Here is a 16,838-nt window from a genome sequence, read left to right on the forward strand (position 1 = left end):
GGCTTGGCTGGTGGAGCATGTCGTGTGCCTGCTCAGCAGGCAGTAGTTGTCAGTTCGTACTGAGAATGGTTTTAAGCACCTTGGTTGACTTTGCGCTGAGATGGCTGAGGAAAAGTCATCTGGATTGCCCTGCCGGCTGAGCTGGAGAGGGCATCAAAATTTCTTGGAAGACGGCTGCAGCAGGGCACTCGCTACCGGCCTAACGGGTTGTCTGACCTTGCCAAGCAGGTCCATATGGCAATGCTAAGTTAATGGAGTAAGTTTTTAAGAAGACTAATTTAAAATTGTTCTTTTATGCCAGTAAGGCCTAAATTAAATGTTAAAAGCAACCAGATGCTACCACTTGTGAGAATTAATTTTGAGGAATCCACACCTTAATTATCTCTGGGACAGAGCTTCCTGACACTATCTGTGGCGGTGAAACTGTTTCAAGAAGTCCTGTCTTTCCTGCTGGTTACACTGTCATGTCCTTTCTTTTTTTTTTCTGTGATGGTGCAACTGCTTGGCGCTTCGTGAAGTAATTAGTAACCCAGGTCATTGCAACACGGCACTATGAACATTTGTTGTATGAAATAGCAAGCTGCAGCTCAAAAGGTTTTGAGGTTGAAGGTGGTGCTTTTGGAAATGCATTCGAAGCTCGGGTGGTGGTGCGCTGATTTGAATAGGCAGGCGCTCACTGAGGATATCTACTTAAAGTGATTATAAGTTCAAAGACCAGAGCTCTGTGTTATAATATTGATTAAACTGAATGGAGACCCTTGCTGTCCCAGAGACTCACGTCACAGAAAAGCTGTGAAAGAGCTGTTGGCACGCTCAGTAGAAATGTGCTGCAGAGCATTTTTTTGTCAGGGATAAGGAGGGGCAGAAATATGCTTGTAGACTAGATTTAACTTATTCATTTTCACTTAATGGGCTTTAGGTTTTACAGCACAGGAAACAGTAACAGGGCTGTTTTCTAAGGATTGCATCCTCCCTTGTCCTTTCTCACCTGGGAATGATGAAGTGATTTACTGGAAGAAAGGAGGCAAAAATGTGCACAGCTACTACTACCAGAGCGATCAGCTGGCAGAACAAGACCCGGATTACAGACACAGAACACACCTTTTCCATGAGAACATTCCTAGTGGAAACGCCTCCTTGAAGCTTAGTAACTTGACCTTGACTGATGAGGGCTCCTATTCCTGCTATGTGGGAACACAGCAAGATAGCACAAAAGTGGAAGTCACTCTGCGCATAAAAGGTCAGTAAGACATCAAAACGGCTTGGCTTACACCAGTGGAAATGGGATTACACCAACAGATTTTCTCATGTAATTTCTCACATGGAATCATAATCCTCCAACCCAACAGAGCACCTTTTGGGCCTGATGGCAATTCATTGCCTGATGGCAATTCAGGTAATTCATTTTCCGCGGTGAAATGCTGTAACATGAGTTGAAAAATTTCAGTGCAGCAATTGTTCTCATAACCTACTGCACCGTGATTTCTAAAGGGTAACTAGGTAGTATGTTGAGTTTTAAAACATTATGTGGCTCCTCAGAACAGTATAGACCCTGGCATTGACAGTAAGTAGTGCTATGCTTTCTTCAGAAATCAAAGATTAAATTTTGTTCTCAGTTACCTTTACTCTCTCCAATGTTTTTTCAAAAGACTAGTCACTTCAAGTTAAAAATTATTTTGAAGGTTGTAGGACTTTTTAAATTTTTTTTTTTAATCTACAGTTCCCTCTTATTATGCATTGGAATACCAAAAGACAGACACAAAAAGGACGCTGAAGTGCTATGCCTTTTTCACTTACCCAGCACCACGTATATCTTGGGTACGAGGCAATACATCCATCCAAGAAACAGGTCATCATGAAACCAGGGATGGAGTTCTCTATTCTCTTAGAAGTGACCAGAACATTATAAACACAACTGATCCTTACTACTGTTCTATTCGTCTCCCTCATGAAGAGTGGACTGCTGAGTGGAAGATGCAAGGTAGGAACGAATGGAAGTCTCTTCCTGCATCGTTACTGAATGGCACAGCTAGTTTCAGAGCCAAATTAAATCCAGTATTTCTGCAGTGGGGCAACACAGATATGGGATGGTGCAAAAAGAAGCACCTTCCTCTTTGAAACTCATCTGTTACAAGGCAGCATCTGTCCAAGCAGCAGGGATAAGAGGTGGTAGCTCACACTTGTGTAAGTTAGCTTTACTCTGGACATTTTTTCCATATCAGTTTCATGTTTCAAGAGGTGCATACTAATCAAACTTTGCACTCTTACCAGGAAAAGAATGAACTCAGACAAAATACATGGAAACCTTAATGAAGCTGTGGGTTATATATGAGGGAGGGGAAGGTTTGCCTGCTGCTCTAGGGGCATACGTCCCTTACTCGGTCCATTCCCCATCTTTTGTGAGAGTTTTTTCAGTACTGTTTGATGCTTTCATTGTACTTCTCTTTGAGTGCATTCTTAAGCGAAGGTTGAGAGCTGGGGGTGTGTGGGAGTGGAGAGCAGCAAGCTTGCATTTGAGCCAACAGCAGCTCATTTTGTTAGTTAAGGAAACACAGGGCTGTGACATTTCAACGCTCTGTTTTGTCCTCCTCCTGAATTTCAGTAGAAATTCAGTTCAAGTGAATAACTGGTACTTTTCAACCTCTCCTGTCTCTTAGGAAATATTTTTTAATTTGATCAAGAGCAATGTAAGAGCAATTCCCTTGTGAGATGTGCATGGCCACTGCCCTGGATTTCCCCCTAAAGTGTGCCCAGACACTCTCACTTACTAATCCACTGCATATGATTCAGAACAAGAGTGCAGTTTCTAATTTACATACAATAGATTACAATACAGAAGGTTTCAATTATGGCTTCAAAGCAGGTAACAAATGCACTGTAAGTGTCTATGTTGTTAATCTATCTTTCTGATCCACAGGAGAAGGTGGTACCTTTCACTACACTTTTGTTTACATCAGTCTACCTTCTCCCTGTAACATTTTGAAAATATACTGCTTTCCTTTTCCTTATATAATAGCAGCATGGGGTACAAGTTTGTTTTCTTTTGTCCTCATGGTTTTCAGCCCCACACCTCTGTTCATTCAGCCCCACAAACAGAAACCAAGTGTGGTTATACCACATCAAAATAACCTATTAGTTTCCCCTCCATCAGACTGCCAGCCACCACAGCCTCCTCTGGTTTTCCTTCCTTTGGAGCAAATCCCTGCTGTCAAATTGATAGTTGTGCTATGATATTAATTTGTCTTACGTTAGTATTTTATACATTAGCTATTAGTTCCACTTACCTGCTCTTTCCTTCCCCTTCCTTTTTTTTAAAGCTAGTCATTAATTGTAAGTGTTCCACACAGACAGGTAAAATACTTAAATCCACCATAGCTGAAAGTTGTTACTAACTATATAAATCTTTTTGTTAATTTAATTAAATTATGTTGTAACGCTTTACCCTTTTGCTTTAAATGTGCAGGTATCTGATTAGTTGCATTTTCTCTCTGCTCCCAGCGTGGAATTTCATGCTACTTTACACAGTAACTTAGACTAGGCTGAATCCCTTTTATTAATGAGCCCCCCAATTAGAGGAGAAATAGGCAAATGAAAACCAAATAATTTTCATAAGTATAGCTAATACCAATTAGATAGTTTTATTTCTTTAAGGAAAGACATGTTTGCTTTTAAAATCTTCAGATGCTTCTAAAGCATACTGTGATATTTGAATATGATATCAGAACAGTGAAATATCACAGAATCACAGAATGGCAAGGGTTGGAAGGGACCTCGGGAGATCATCCAGTCCAACCCCCCTGCTAAAGCAGGTTCACCCAGAGCAGGTTGCACAGGACACCATCCAGGCAGGCTTTGAATATCTCCAGAGAAGGAGACTCCACAACCCCCTGGGCAGCCTGTTCCAGTGCTCCGTCACCCTCGAAGTAAAGAAGTTCTTCCTCATATTCAACTGAAACCTCTTATGTTTCACTTTGTGCCCATTGCCCCTTGTCCTGTCGCTGGGCACCACTGAGAAGAGTCTGGCTCCATCCTCGTGACATCCACCCTTAAGATATTTGTATGTGTTGATGAGGTTCCCTCTCAGTCTTCTCTTCTTCAGGCTGAACAAGCCCAACTCTCTCAGCCTTTCCTCACAGGGGAGATGCTCCAGTCCCTTAATCATCCTTTTTGCTCCCCTCTGAACTCGCTCTAGGAGTTCCTCATCTTTCTTGAACCGGGGAGCCCAGAACTGGACACAGTACTCCAGGTGGGGTCTCACCAGGGCAGAGTAGAGGGGGAGGATAACCTCCCTCGCCCTGCTGGCCACACTCCTCTTAATGCACCCCAGGATGCCATTGGCCTTCTTGGCAACAAGGGCACACTGCTGGCTCATGGTCAGCTTGTCATCCACCAGGACTCCCAGGCCCCTCTTGGCAGAGCTGCTTGCCAGCAGGTCATCCCCCAGCCACAGCAGTATCAGACTTCAGAAAAAAAAAAAAAAAATCAGAAAATATCTAAATAGCCATCACAGTATTTAAAAAAAAAAAATTGCAGAGGGTTCTTCAATTATCTGTTTCAGACCAACTGTCTAAAGCGGAAGGAAGCAACACTACAATTCCTTGTGAATATAGCAGTAACACTTCAAACACTGAAGGTTTCAGTGCTGTATGGACATTAAACAGAAATGCAGTGATCTCAGTCCTGGCCTCCTTCAATGGTACATCTCACTCTTACCAGCCTCGAGCCCACATTAACCAAAATCACTTTTCACTGATGCTGCATGACCTTACTGCAAGTGACAGTGGAGAATATCTGTGTAATATTTCAACACCTCACTACACAAAACTTACAGTGAGAACTTTGCAAGTTGGTAAGTTGCCGCTCTTTCTGTTTTGGAGGATGGGGACCAGCAAGGGGAATGCAGAGCCAAAAGGCTCAGAAATCTGTAAAATATTGAGAAAAATCATCTTGTGTAATAAGTACAGGTGGGTAGAAGAGATTTTATTATTGCTGTCCAAGAAAAGAAGGTTACCTAAAATGTATTTATTTAAAGCCTTGAAGTTTCTTTTTTTCCAGCAGCAGCTCGTTGTAGCAAAGGCCTTAAAATCTGTGGCTGCCCTCAGTTGCCACCAACTGCCCTCAGAGCTGAGGTGACAGGGAAACTCTCAGAATCATGTCCTAAATGCTCTGTTAATAGCAAATACGGTCTTTAAAGGTAGCAGGGAGATGAAGGGAAGCCCAAAGATGTGGTATAAATGCGGCTGCAGAAGAAACCTTGTTGAGGAGAGCACACAGGTGTTATTTTCAAAGCTTGAATTCTACAGAGCAGGCCTTTTTTTAGACCTGGGGATATATAGGTTTATATGCATGCCTGCTTTTTAATGAACTGTAGTAAATTTCCACCATGAAGTCTTAGTTACAGTTATTTCATTGTATCCAGTTTCAAGGAGACTTACTGACTAACTTTTATATCTATTGAAAACTCTTACCGAAGGTTAAAAAAATTTTACTCCAGCTTTCTAAAATTATAGTGCAAACAAATTACAGATTTGTTCAAAAATATTATGCTCTTTGGGATGCAGCCTCCTTAAATCTCAGTCCAAAGGGCGGAGAAAAAAAAACCTGTTCAAACAGAGGCAGGCAGGCATTTTGCGCAATTAAATACAATCACCTAAGAGACTGAGGATCAATGTAGGGCACCTCATTTGTTGTTTTTTTTTTTAAGAAAGAAGAGAACTTGAAACAGGCCAGTAGGACATGAAAAATAGAGGCAACATAGCAGAAAAGGGACTAGAATAAGTGATACTAACAGCATACTGTTTTCTTCCTTTCTCCCCCCTCTCCCATGATAGCTTAGTTTCAGTCTGAAAACTTGATGTAGGGTGTTTTAAATGTCAGGGGCTATATGCAATCTGAAGGAAGGGAGTTAGATTAAAGAAAATGGTTAATCAGACAAACACGCTTCCTTGCAGCTCAAATTCCAGCATGATCTTCCTTATCCTGTAAACCTAATATTGTGCTTCTGAAGCAGACAGCATTGAAAACCTCCGAGGAGTTACACACTTAACTGATGCTCCTAGCATAGACGCACAACTCCATCAGCCTCCCTGTGCATTTACTGGAGACAGGCACACATGCCTGTTTAGTCCAAACACGACCTGGATCATCCTCTACAAATGCCTTTCCCCAGCTGCTCTCCGCAGGTGGATCTTACAGTAGCCATAGGTGATACAGGTGCCCTCTTTAGTGGCTAAGTTATTCTGCCACTCACAGTGTTTTCCTACTTGTGGACCAGAAATACATTACACAGACCAGAGAAGATGCAGGCCCAGGGAGGTTAGCATCTCCGTGGCAGCACAAGCAGATAGAGACAGCAGGGCATAAGGGAACAAGCTAGGTCAGTGTGTTGGCTAGCGGTCATAGCACAGCAGCTGCTCAACCATCAGATTTCCAAGTGCCGCTGGAAATGCAACTTTTAAGGGGGGGGAAAAAAAGAGAGGTGACTTGACAATCATTTTGGAGGCCTTCTCCTCTGCAAAGAAAGGTCAGGGCTTAAAGCTGCCCTAGCAAGGGAACTGACAAGTTGTAAATACTAGGTCTGTGTGTGGGAACAGAGCCAAGCTAAAGGCAGTGGCTAGATTAAATGCTCTGGTTTGGCAGTTCTCATTTTTGAACTGTTTGCTAGACATCCATAGGGAGTTTCCAGAGGAGAGTAGAATTTTTCAAATTCTTTGGACAAGACGCAGCTGTGGAAAGGAAGCCTGAAGTAGAAAAACTGTACTTAAAGGAATGAGTCCTTTGGTCTGAGTATTCTCACATTGCTGAAATTGGTTGGTGCAATGAGATGCTTGGTGCCCTGCAGGACCAGCCTCTGCTAGATGGGGCCCTTACCTCTTGTGGAATCCGTTGTTACCACCCACCTGAGGATCTGCTGCTTCTAGTGCCCACCTGGATTGCATGGTTCCATCACGAAGTTGTTGGGAAAAGTTTTAGATGAAAGTTGCTAAGATTTTTGCAACAGAGATCATGAAATCTGTGGTCCAGGCTGGATAATGCTTACTGAGTTGTTCTACTGGGAATCAGCAGTACTGTTAATGGCACTGAGCACTGCGCCTGGAGGCAGTGTTTACCGTACTGGGCAGCTGATTGTTTTTAAATGAGACTTGTATTAAGAAGTCATCAAATCCTATTACATGAACACACATGGAATTTGATATCAGCACAATTCAGTAAAACAATCTGCTTTCAGCTGTTCACACTTAAGTCATTAAAGTATCACTCTAAAGTCTGATGGTATGGGGCAATTAACTCGAACATTGTTGTATTAGTAACACTAATAAAGAACTCAGACATTGTCCCTAAATCATAGCTTTTCGATTATAGGTAAGAGAGAAAAATCATAGCTGTGATGTACTTATTGAACAATAGAAAACATTAATTTGTGATTTAAAGCACTTCTGTTAAACTTTTTGGGATTTGTATTTTTAAATAAAACTCAGGTAACACCGCGCCAAGAGTTGTGGTAGGAGCGATCACTGTACCAGTGCTCGTAGTCTGGTTCTGGTTCTGTCTCTGACTCAAGGTACGTATAACCATTAGGGGGTTTGTTTTTAAAGGTACTGTTAAGCTTAAATCCAGTCCTTGAATGTTTGACCAAAACATAAATTTGATTTTTATGTGTTAAAGTATACAAAAAAAGACTGAAAATGTAGGAGAAGTCTCAGCATAAATACATTGTCTCAATTCTTACTATTTTCTATGTCCAGGAGGCCGTCTTTGGTACATCTGTGCAACAGTGGTTTGGTTGTAACAATGTTAACGTGACCTTCCCTTGGCAAGATGCTCTCCTCTGCTGAATAAAAAGATGAAAAAGTTGGTTACCTGTCACAGATACTTTAAACTTGCTTTAAAAACAATCAAACTGGTTAATTTTTTCTCACATGTGTTTAAGACTAAAAAAAAACCCCAAACCAAAACATAGAGTCCCTCAAACAATGCATATACCTAGTCTTCATTAGGGCTCCAATTACTATTTATTTAAATTATATCCAACATCAGAGCTCACCAAAATTTCAGTGGGAAAAGTTATGCTACTCGCTTTGTTTAGGAGCCTGTTACAACCACTTGTGCATTTGTAAAAGGCTGGCTCCGTCTTACAGTATTCTGTCTCCTTCCTCTGCATTTGTGGGGAGCATCCTTAAAAAATGAACTTTATCTCTTAGTCCTTAGGGTACATCTCTCTGTGTCTGACAGCGCAGTCCTATCCACAGAGGGATATACCTTCAGACTCCCTGGGCCTTAAGGTTTTGTGATGGCCTAAATTTGGTAAGCTTCAGGAGACGTTTTACAACGGTTACCATGAGGTTTGACAAGAACACACCAGAAAGACAACTCTAAAATGCCTGAGTCTCAGGCTTTTTTCATTTTTCTCTCACTTAGAGATTCACTCGCATCCTTCTTATTAGTCAGTTTCAATGCTAACGTGCTTTGGAGGTGATAACATACTTTCAAGATGCAGCAGTTTAATTTACAGAATTTAAGCAAGTTTCATTTATCTTGGGGCCTGTTGAGACCTTTAACATATCATAATCAGAGGAAGTGGAACAGTTTCCAGGTTAACTCAGCTCCGGTTTCATTGATGGAGGACTAGATGGAAGAAACAGGAATGTTCCTGCATTATTACCTGGATGTTTATTTTACTCAGCTAATGTTAAAATGGAAAATACTGACTTATCTTTATAGTGAGTGCGTCTTGTTCTGTTCCCACTAGAGAATTAATTTTACACATCAGTAGTTCTTACAAACATTTTTGTTTTTACTAGAAATACAGAAGAGGAGGGAGCGCATGAACACCTTGACGTACTGGAAGAAAATCCCTATCTGCACATGCAAATTCTAGCATGATTGCTGCTGAAAAGAACAAATAGTTCCTTCACCTTCCCTATTGACTGACACTAAAAGCCACACGGAAATATGATTATCTGAGCCACAGTAACAAACAAGTGAACTGATTGGGGGGGAGGGGGGATGGGGGGGAGAATCAATTGACACCTGTATGTGAGAAGTTGTCATGGTTTAACCCCAGCTGGCAGCTCAGCACCACCCAGCCGCTTGCTCACTCCCCCACGGTGGGAAGCAGGAGAGAACCGGAAGGGTAAAAGTGAGAAAACTCATCGGTTGAGATAAAGACAATTTAACAGGGAAAGCAAAAGCCACGCATGCAAGCAAAGCAAAGCGAAGAATTAATTCCTTACATCCCATGGGCAGGCAGGTGCTCAGCCATCTCCAGGAAAGCAGGGCTCCATCATGTGTAACAGTGACTTGGGAAGACGAACGCCATCACTCCGAATGTCACCCCCCTTCCTTCTTCTTCCCCCAGCTTTATATACCGAGCATGATGTCACATGGTGTGGGATATCCCTTTGGCCAGTTTGGGTCAGCTGTCCTGGCTGTGCCCCCTCCCAGCTTCCTGTGCACCCGGCAGAGCAGGGGAAGCTGAGTAAGCACTACTTAGCAACAACTAAAACATCCGTGTGTTCTCAACATTCTTCTAGTACTAAATCCAAAACACAGCACTATACCAGCTACTAAGAAGAAAATTAACTCTGTCCCAGCCAGAACCAAGACAGGAATCAGGATAAAAAATTGGAACTTGGATATCCAAAGGGACAATGAAAATGTTTCCACAGAAGAAGATTCAGTTTTGAGAGCTTTTCTCTCTTTTCAGGGCAAAAGAGGGACTATGTTGCACTTATTTTAATTTCAAGCAAAGACAGCTTCCCTGTTTAAAAGTGGAAAAGATCCAAGAGAACACCCTGTTTCTCAGCCACAGGAAGTCCTCATGGGACATGTCCCTCCACAGCATCTCCTATGGCTCTCCTGCAGCTGGTGAACAGAAGTCCTTCAGCTGGTAGTAGTGGAAGCTTCTAAACAGACTTCATATGAAAAAGTTTACTTTCTGCTCTCCTACAAAACTCGTTCAGACTCTGGCTGGCAGGACAGCTGGAAGCTGGGTTATCCGAGCTTTAGGGGCTATGCCCCTGCACAGGTTTAATCTGTGCTGCTTTGACAATCTGCACATGAAGCTGTGAAGCATAACTGGATTTGCCCTTGGTTTTGATTTTTGTCAGAGATCTGCCAATTAAGATTTGTTCCAACATAATGAAGTGGGCTGTTGGTGAGATGTAATCTTTTATTGATCCCTGGGGCTTGGCAAAATAGAAACAAAGAAATGAATGGAAGACAGTATACAGTCTCTTTGGGTTTTCACTTGACATTTATTTCTGTAAGTGCTTTTTTTTTTTTTCCTACATCTGCTTTCAGTTGTGCCTGATGATATCAAGCATCTTCTCATATCTGTCAGCTTGGACTGTGCTTACTCCTCTTCATGAACCTGAAATGCAATTGTGACAGTATACAACTGTTAGAAACGGAAGTGTTGAGGGGGTTTTAGAGTAAGTTCACAAGTACATGACAAAAGCTTATCCTCGCTAATGCTTCTGCTCCCTGGTATTACCCGTTTCTAACCTCAAATAGACTAGCACCAACCTAGCCAACCTTCATCTTACTCCAGCTAACAATACAGGTTTCTTGTCCTCATGCTAGAGTGTATATATCCCTTTGACAACAGATGACTTCTATACAGCCTTGTTCCTATAGGTGGTGGTGTTCGTTCTGAATCACACACATTTCCCAGAGTTTCCAGGAACATGGGTACCAGTAGCAGTAGACAAGGTATTTCTAATGCTACATGATTAAAGTAGTCTCCCCGGTGAGAGACTCCCCAAAGGAGATGTGTCATGACTTTTGGGACAGCACTCGCTGCCTGAACATGTTTCCTGTCAGCTACAGCCATTACTGCCACAAGTCCCTTTCTGTGGAGATGACACCTCTGAGTCTACCGTTGAGCTCATCTTTTGACAGCACAATACTCTGCTATAAGCCAGAGCTGGAATCGGTGTTGGCAAACTAACATCTGACTAATAAAATCAGGCATCCACTTTTCTATGACTTTTGCATATTTGAGGCAGAAAGAGGGTACTAGTAAGATACAGGGAATAAACAGCACTCTTAACAGTATTTAAAAAAATTAATTACTGTCATGGTTTACCTCTTTCAGTGTCTGTGTCATACCATGGCTTTGTGAACTTAAATGAGTTTTCATATTTTTTTATAGGGCTAGAATAATTAAATGAAAATATCTGGAAATTTTTTACTCTTAAAAGCTGCAAAACTTATTTTGAGCTTCAGTTACAGTACTGCTTCCATCGTACGTAAATGTGTGAGAGATCAGATCTTCATGCAGTTTTAATGTAGCTCTGCTCTAGACGGTGGAGCTTCAGTCATTTACGTTAGTCAAAGGTGGCTTTATTGGTCCAATACAAAAGCAGAAATTGGAGTGTTTCCTCCCATGGAATGGTGGATACAGAAGAGAGAAGGAAGGTGTTGGGATCAAGTGTAATAAAAATACCAAGATTATACAGAAAGGTGTGGGGGGATTCCCCTCTTTCTTGACTCAGGAGCTGTCACCCCCATAAAACTTGCATGACATTAGGCATAGCAGTTTATGTTTCCCTTGCAAATGAAATAGATAAAGCAATGCCCCAGCTCTTCTTCCTATCATTCCTACAAGTAACAACCCCTCTCTTACTTGCCCTGGTCGCCACAAGGCAAGCATAGATAAGCAAAGGTTTGCTTTCGGTTCCAGACCAAGTTCTCAGGCACCTTTTAGTTTCGTCAATATTATTCTACTACCATTCTGCTCAAGTGCAAAACACCATAAATATATTTCTGAGTACTAATGAATTCCCAGCATTTAAGTGACTAACCACTAATATTTTCTTTTCATCCAGCTCTTCGAATCGATACAAGTTCATTGAAAGAGCAATGCTAAAATATCTGGCAATCTGTTAGTGCAGTGATCCCCAGCCTGTATTACGTACACAGAAATCTGCATCATCAGAGGGAGAAAATGATGGAGCTTTTTAATATCCCGTGCGGGGGGGGGAAATCATCACCAATTCTGGAAAGTTCTGGCTGCTGAGCTCAGAGGTTAAATGACACAACATCAAGAGGACAGAGAATTCATTTTGCCTAGGCATCAGACTGCTGTCCTAAAGGAAGCATTTACCTTAATGTTAAAATAAAGGGTAGGCTGAAACTAAAAAACATAGTAACCAAGAATTTATTCTAGTTGTCCTGGTTTCATCTGCGAGAGAGTTAATTTGCTTCCCAGTAGCTGGCACAGCACCTGTGGTTTGGATTTAGGATGAGAAGAATGTTGGTAACACCCTGATGGTTTAGTGGTTGCTGAGCAGGGCTTGCACCAGCCAAGGGCTTCTCAGCTTCCCCTGCTCTGCCGGGTGCACAAGAAGCTGGGAGGGGGCACGGCCAGGACAGCTGACCCCCGCTGGCCAAAGGGCTGGTCCAGACCATAGGACTGCATGCTCAGGGGAGTTAGCTGGAGGGGAGAGCGATCACTGCTCGGGACAGGCTGGGCATCAGTCAACAAGTGGTGAGCACTGTGCATCACTTGTTTTGTATGTTCTATATATTCTCTTACCATTATTATTATTACTGCTATTCTTTTCCTCTACTGTTTTATTAAACTGTCTTTATCTCAACCCACAGGTTGGGTTTTTTTTCCCCCCCCGATTCTCCCCCCCCATCCCACTGAGCAAGGGGGGGGAGTGAGTGAGGGGCTGCGTGTGGCGTTCAGCTGCCTTCCGGGTTAAACCACAACACTACTCCATGCTATTTTAAGAGATGTAACATATCTTCCTGCGTACATAGCATCCACTAGCATGGACACTTACCCCATACCGTATAACCATACCTTTTTCATGCCAATATCTCTTGACTTGCTCCTCAGCTTATTAACTTGAGATTCAGCTATTTCAGCCCGCTCTTCAGCATCATCCAGATCATGTTGCTGTTTTCTGTACTTCGAAAGGTACAGATTGGCTTGAGCTTCCTGGTGAGAGAAAACAGTACAGCCGATTTCCTCCTGTCCCTGTGAAACAAAGCTTTCCACTTCAAGGGGGATGGAAAGTGCTCAGTGTGACTACGTAACAGCTGTATGGGATCCACCTCCTGGAGAACCGAGATTTTTGTTTTACAGAGTTGATGTTTCCAGTGGCACTCTCCATGTTAAGTGAACTGGGAGGTTCTCAACGTGCCTCCTGAGGGACTAGGAGGAAAAAAAGTCTTTCTTCTTCCTTCCCCTCCCTTGCAAAGTACACTACAATCTTAAGATAAAATTGAATAGCTTTTCTTAAAGATAATCAACACATATGCTCATACTTTATTTTATATATATTATAAATTTATACAGGGTTTATATGGAAATAAGTACAAACATTAATGCATATACAAAATGTGGTTTTGTACTAAAAGCTTCTATGGTTTAAAGATTGTGGGTTTAGGACAATAAATTTCTCAAAGGTAAAAAGGCCTGGGTAGTTACTTACAGCTTCCTCTGCTTGGTGCTTGTAGCTCTTCACTTTTAATTGTAGCTTGTCAATCAGATCCTGCATCCTGGCCAGATTCTTCTTATCTTCTTCTGACTGCGCCAAAACAGCATTAATTGGTTTGACAGTGTAAAAAGGTCTAAAGCATCTCCCACAATTAAATAAGTATGGCTGCCACATATATAATTTTAGAAACATATAGTTCAAAATACACACAAGCCATATTGTGATCAACCTGTGCATAGATGAAAAAAATTTCTATAGGTTTATTGAAGATGTATGTAAGCCTGGAGGCTGGGGACTAAAAGACAGTACCCCCCCCATCTACATATGTAAATACATATACATATATATCTGCACACACTTGCAGAAGTCTACATGTAAATGCAGAGTTCCTTGCTCAGGGATGAGGAGCGCTCTTGTCATGGTGGAGTGTGTCATTGTTTAGTGAAACAGACCTATGGGTGGGCCTAAAATATATGCAACTCCATATTTTAAAATCTTGTCTGGAGGCATTTCTGGAGACAGGTTTAAGCTGTTACAATCAATAAGCAGAAGGATCAGCTAATTCTGTCTGCCTGTGCTGGCTCACCGTATTCTAAGAAAACAACCTTCGGCCTCTGCATAGAAAAGCCAGAGTAAAACAACAGGTAGGAGGCTAAATAATCTCCCAAAGCAGATGGATGGGATTATCTTCTTAAGAATGCTGTTGAAAGCAAAAGGATCAGGGCTCTGCGCTGAAGACCTTTCTTGAAAGGCAAGCAGCAGCAGCAGCTGTTAGCAAACCTGTGGGAGGCTCACAACTCGCCTGTGCCGCTCAGCAATAGGCGACAGAGCCCAGGGACTGGGCAACGCTACAGCAAGTGGTGCATTAGAGTCGATGGAATCCTTCTGGCTCCTTTTCACAACGTCGGCACAGCTGAGAGACAGCTGGGCTCTTTCTTTTGCAGCATAAATAGTCATCTAAGCCTGCTCCATATTAATACTGTGCTAAAACTGTCCAGATCCCAGCAACAGAGGCTTTCTAACATTAGTCATGAGTCAAGCAAGACGATGGTAGCCCTAGGGAGATTGCTCCTCCTATCCCTAAAGCTTCCTATAATCAGAAAGCTTTGGGTAATGCTGTCCTTTGTCCTTCATCCTTCACTGAAACAGAGGCCATTTATGACACTGGGAGAACAGATTTCTTTCCAGGGGCCTAGTGGTTACTACAGTCCTCAGAATACCTGGTAAGTCAGCTCTTTTATGCGCCTCTCAAACTTGCGGGCTCCTTTCTGGGCATCTGAATTGCGACGGAGTTCAGTCTCGAGTTCATTCTCCAGCTCACGAACCTACAAAAGAGGAAAAACCCTTGCCATTATGCTACGTGTGTAAAGCAGCAGATAAGTTGGTTCACAGTTCAAGAAATGCTCATTTTCTCAGCATCTTCATGGAGTTCAATTTTAGGAACAGATCAAAATGCCACCTTTCCATTCTGCTTTTTCATAAATGTATTCAAACTGCACCAGCAAAGGTGCAGACATATGCAAAGGCCAAAAATGTATATACTGAAGTAAGCATTTCAGAGGTTTTTGCTGGGTTTAGATGTTGGGATTTTTTTAAATTCATTTTTTAATCAAGGAGTTGTCACAGCTGGATCATGAAGGGGAAGCATGCCTCCAAGAACTGCTCACCTGCATTTTGTGAAACAGAGGCAAGCATTCATAGTATCCTTTATTGGCCTCTGTGAACTTGTCAGGGAGCCCTAGGGCACCTAGCTGGTCCCAGTTCTGTAAGCAGGAGACAGCGGTCTGAAGTTGGATCACAAACTTACCCTGGATTCCAGTTTCTGGATCTGCTTCTTGCCACCTTTCAGGGCTATTTGTTCCGCTTCATCCAGTCGCTTCTGGAGGTCTTTAATGGTTTGCTCCATGTTCTTCTTCATTCTCTCCAAGTGAGCACTAGTATCCTGCTCCTTTTTAAGCTCCTCAGCCATCATTGCTGCCTGAAAAAACAACCACATCTTACAGCAGCTCTCTTATGCTACTGAACTATGTCTCGGAAGAAACAATGGGAGATCAATCTTGGATTATCCACTATTTGGATCATTCACTCTGCCCAAAGCTCCAGAGAATGTGTGTGCATACCTTGCCTGGACAGAGAAAATGCAGAGACAGAATAGCCTTGGAGGCCTTTTTTTACTTCATATTCTAATCCTGTGATTTAAGATTTTTTCCCCACACCTTTTGTTTTTTCCTTTTAGCATCTGTGCCATATAAAGTCCTAATTTATAATGCCTACAAGTAGGCCTGTGCCATTCACTGCGACATTTTACATAGAACTTATTCAAAATCCAATCTTGGTGTTTGGAGCTCTTGAAAGGTAGTAGACTAAAACAACTGGCAGACAAATTTCCCTGCACAGCCATAGACGAGAGCCGCCTGAGCGGCTGTAACAGCAGAGCAGTTTCTGCAGCCTGTGCTGGGATAGCAGGCTGAGTTTCAACATCTTACATCGTCCCTAGCCGTTCTGTAAGACAGGTAACATGGGTCCCAATTAGCTCATTCCTAAAAAATCCCACCAAGAGCCATTTACAGATTTTGTACCCATCGCTGAGCAGTCATCAGAAGACAGCAGTCCTTGCAATGCAGGCTGGAGCTGAATCAAGGACAATCAGCATCTTCTCTCTGGCAGGCAATAATAGTGCTGTCAGCTGAGAAGCAGTAAAGACCATGGTACAGGAATAGCTTTGACCAGGCACTCCAGACACATAACTCACAGAAACTTCCAGTTCTAGCTTTCATGTTCTGTTGGTATGATGTAATACATCAGCTGAACTCTGAAGACATGGATTTCTCCAGGTCTGTGGGAAATGAAACTATACCTGCCCAAATTATGTCTTCCCTAGAGGAAGAATGCACTCCAACTCTCCCTCCTGGAATCTTAAGCCTCATGTTTTTCCAACAGACACCTATTTCTAGGGTACCTCATTTGGGATTCAGTAATGCTGTTTCTCACATCCGATTCTATGTATACCAGGAGACCGGTTAGCACTAGTTCAGTCTGAACTGGTTTATCCAGTGATTTACCTGATTCAAAGGTGACACAACCTAAGACTTTGAGGATCAGTGGAAACTGCATTCTTGGGGCAAAAACAACCCCAACAAAACAACCAAAACCAAACCCCAAACATCAGGTAGAAATTCTAAATCTCTTTTTACCTCTAGCCTGTCTTATTTTGTAGTTTCATCAGTTACCTCCACATAACTGTGGAGCGCTTTGGATGTACGAGCTTTGTAACAAGCACAGAAATGGTGACCTGGGAAGTACTTACTTGGTTATCCTAAGACATTGGGATACTGAAAAGACGTGAGCAAGGAACCAGCCTACTTACATCTGTGATTGCTTTCT

General features: G+C 42.4%; 1 protein-coding gene across 1 annotated transcript in view; it reads right to left on the reverse strand.

Annotated features, from left to right (window-relative positions):
• Positions 1-10,354: 10,354 nt before the first annotated feature.
• Positions 10,355-16,838, reverse strand: part of MYH15 (myosin heavy chain 15) — a 46,737-nt gene continuing 40,253 nt past the window's right edge. Inside the window, 6 exon segments of the mRNA XM_035897556.1 lie at positions 10,355-10,372; positions 12,815-12,952; positions 13,449-13,544; positions 14,675-14,779; positions 15,262-15,432; positions 16,822-16,838. The exon segment at positions 16,822-16,838 is cut by the window's right edge and continues 45 nt beyond it. Of these exon segments, the coding sequence (XP_035753449.1) occupies positions 10,355-10,372; positions 12,815-12,952; positions 13,449-13,544; positions 14,675-14,779; positions 15,262-15,432; positions 16,822-16,838 (545 nt within the window).

This window comes from Egretta garzetta, unplaced genomic scaffold (assembly GCF_000687185.1).
Source record: "Egretta garzetta isolate BGI_Z169 unplaced genomic scaffold, ASM68718v1 scaffold367, whole genome shotgun sequence".
NCBI classification, from domain to species: Eukaryota; Metazoa; Chordata; class Aves; order Pelecaniformes; family Ardeidae; genus Egretta; species Egretta garzetta.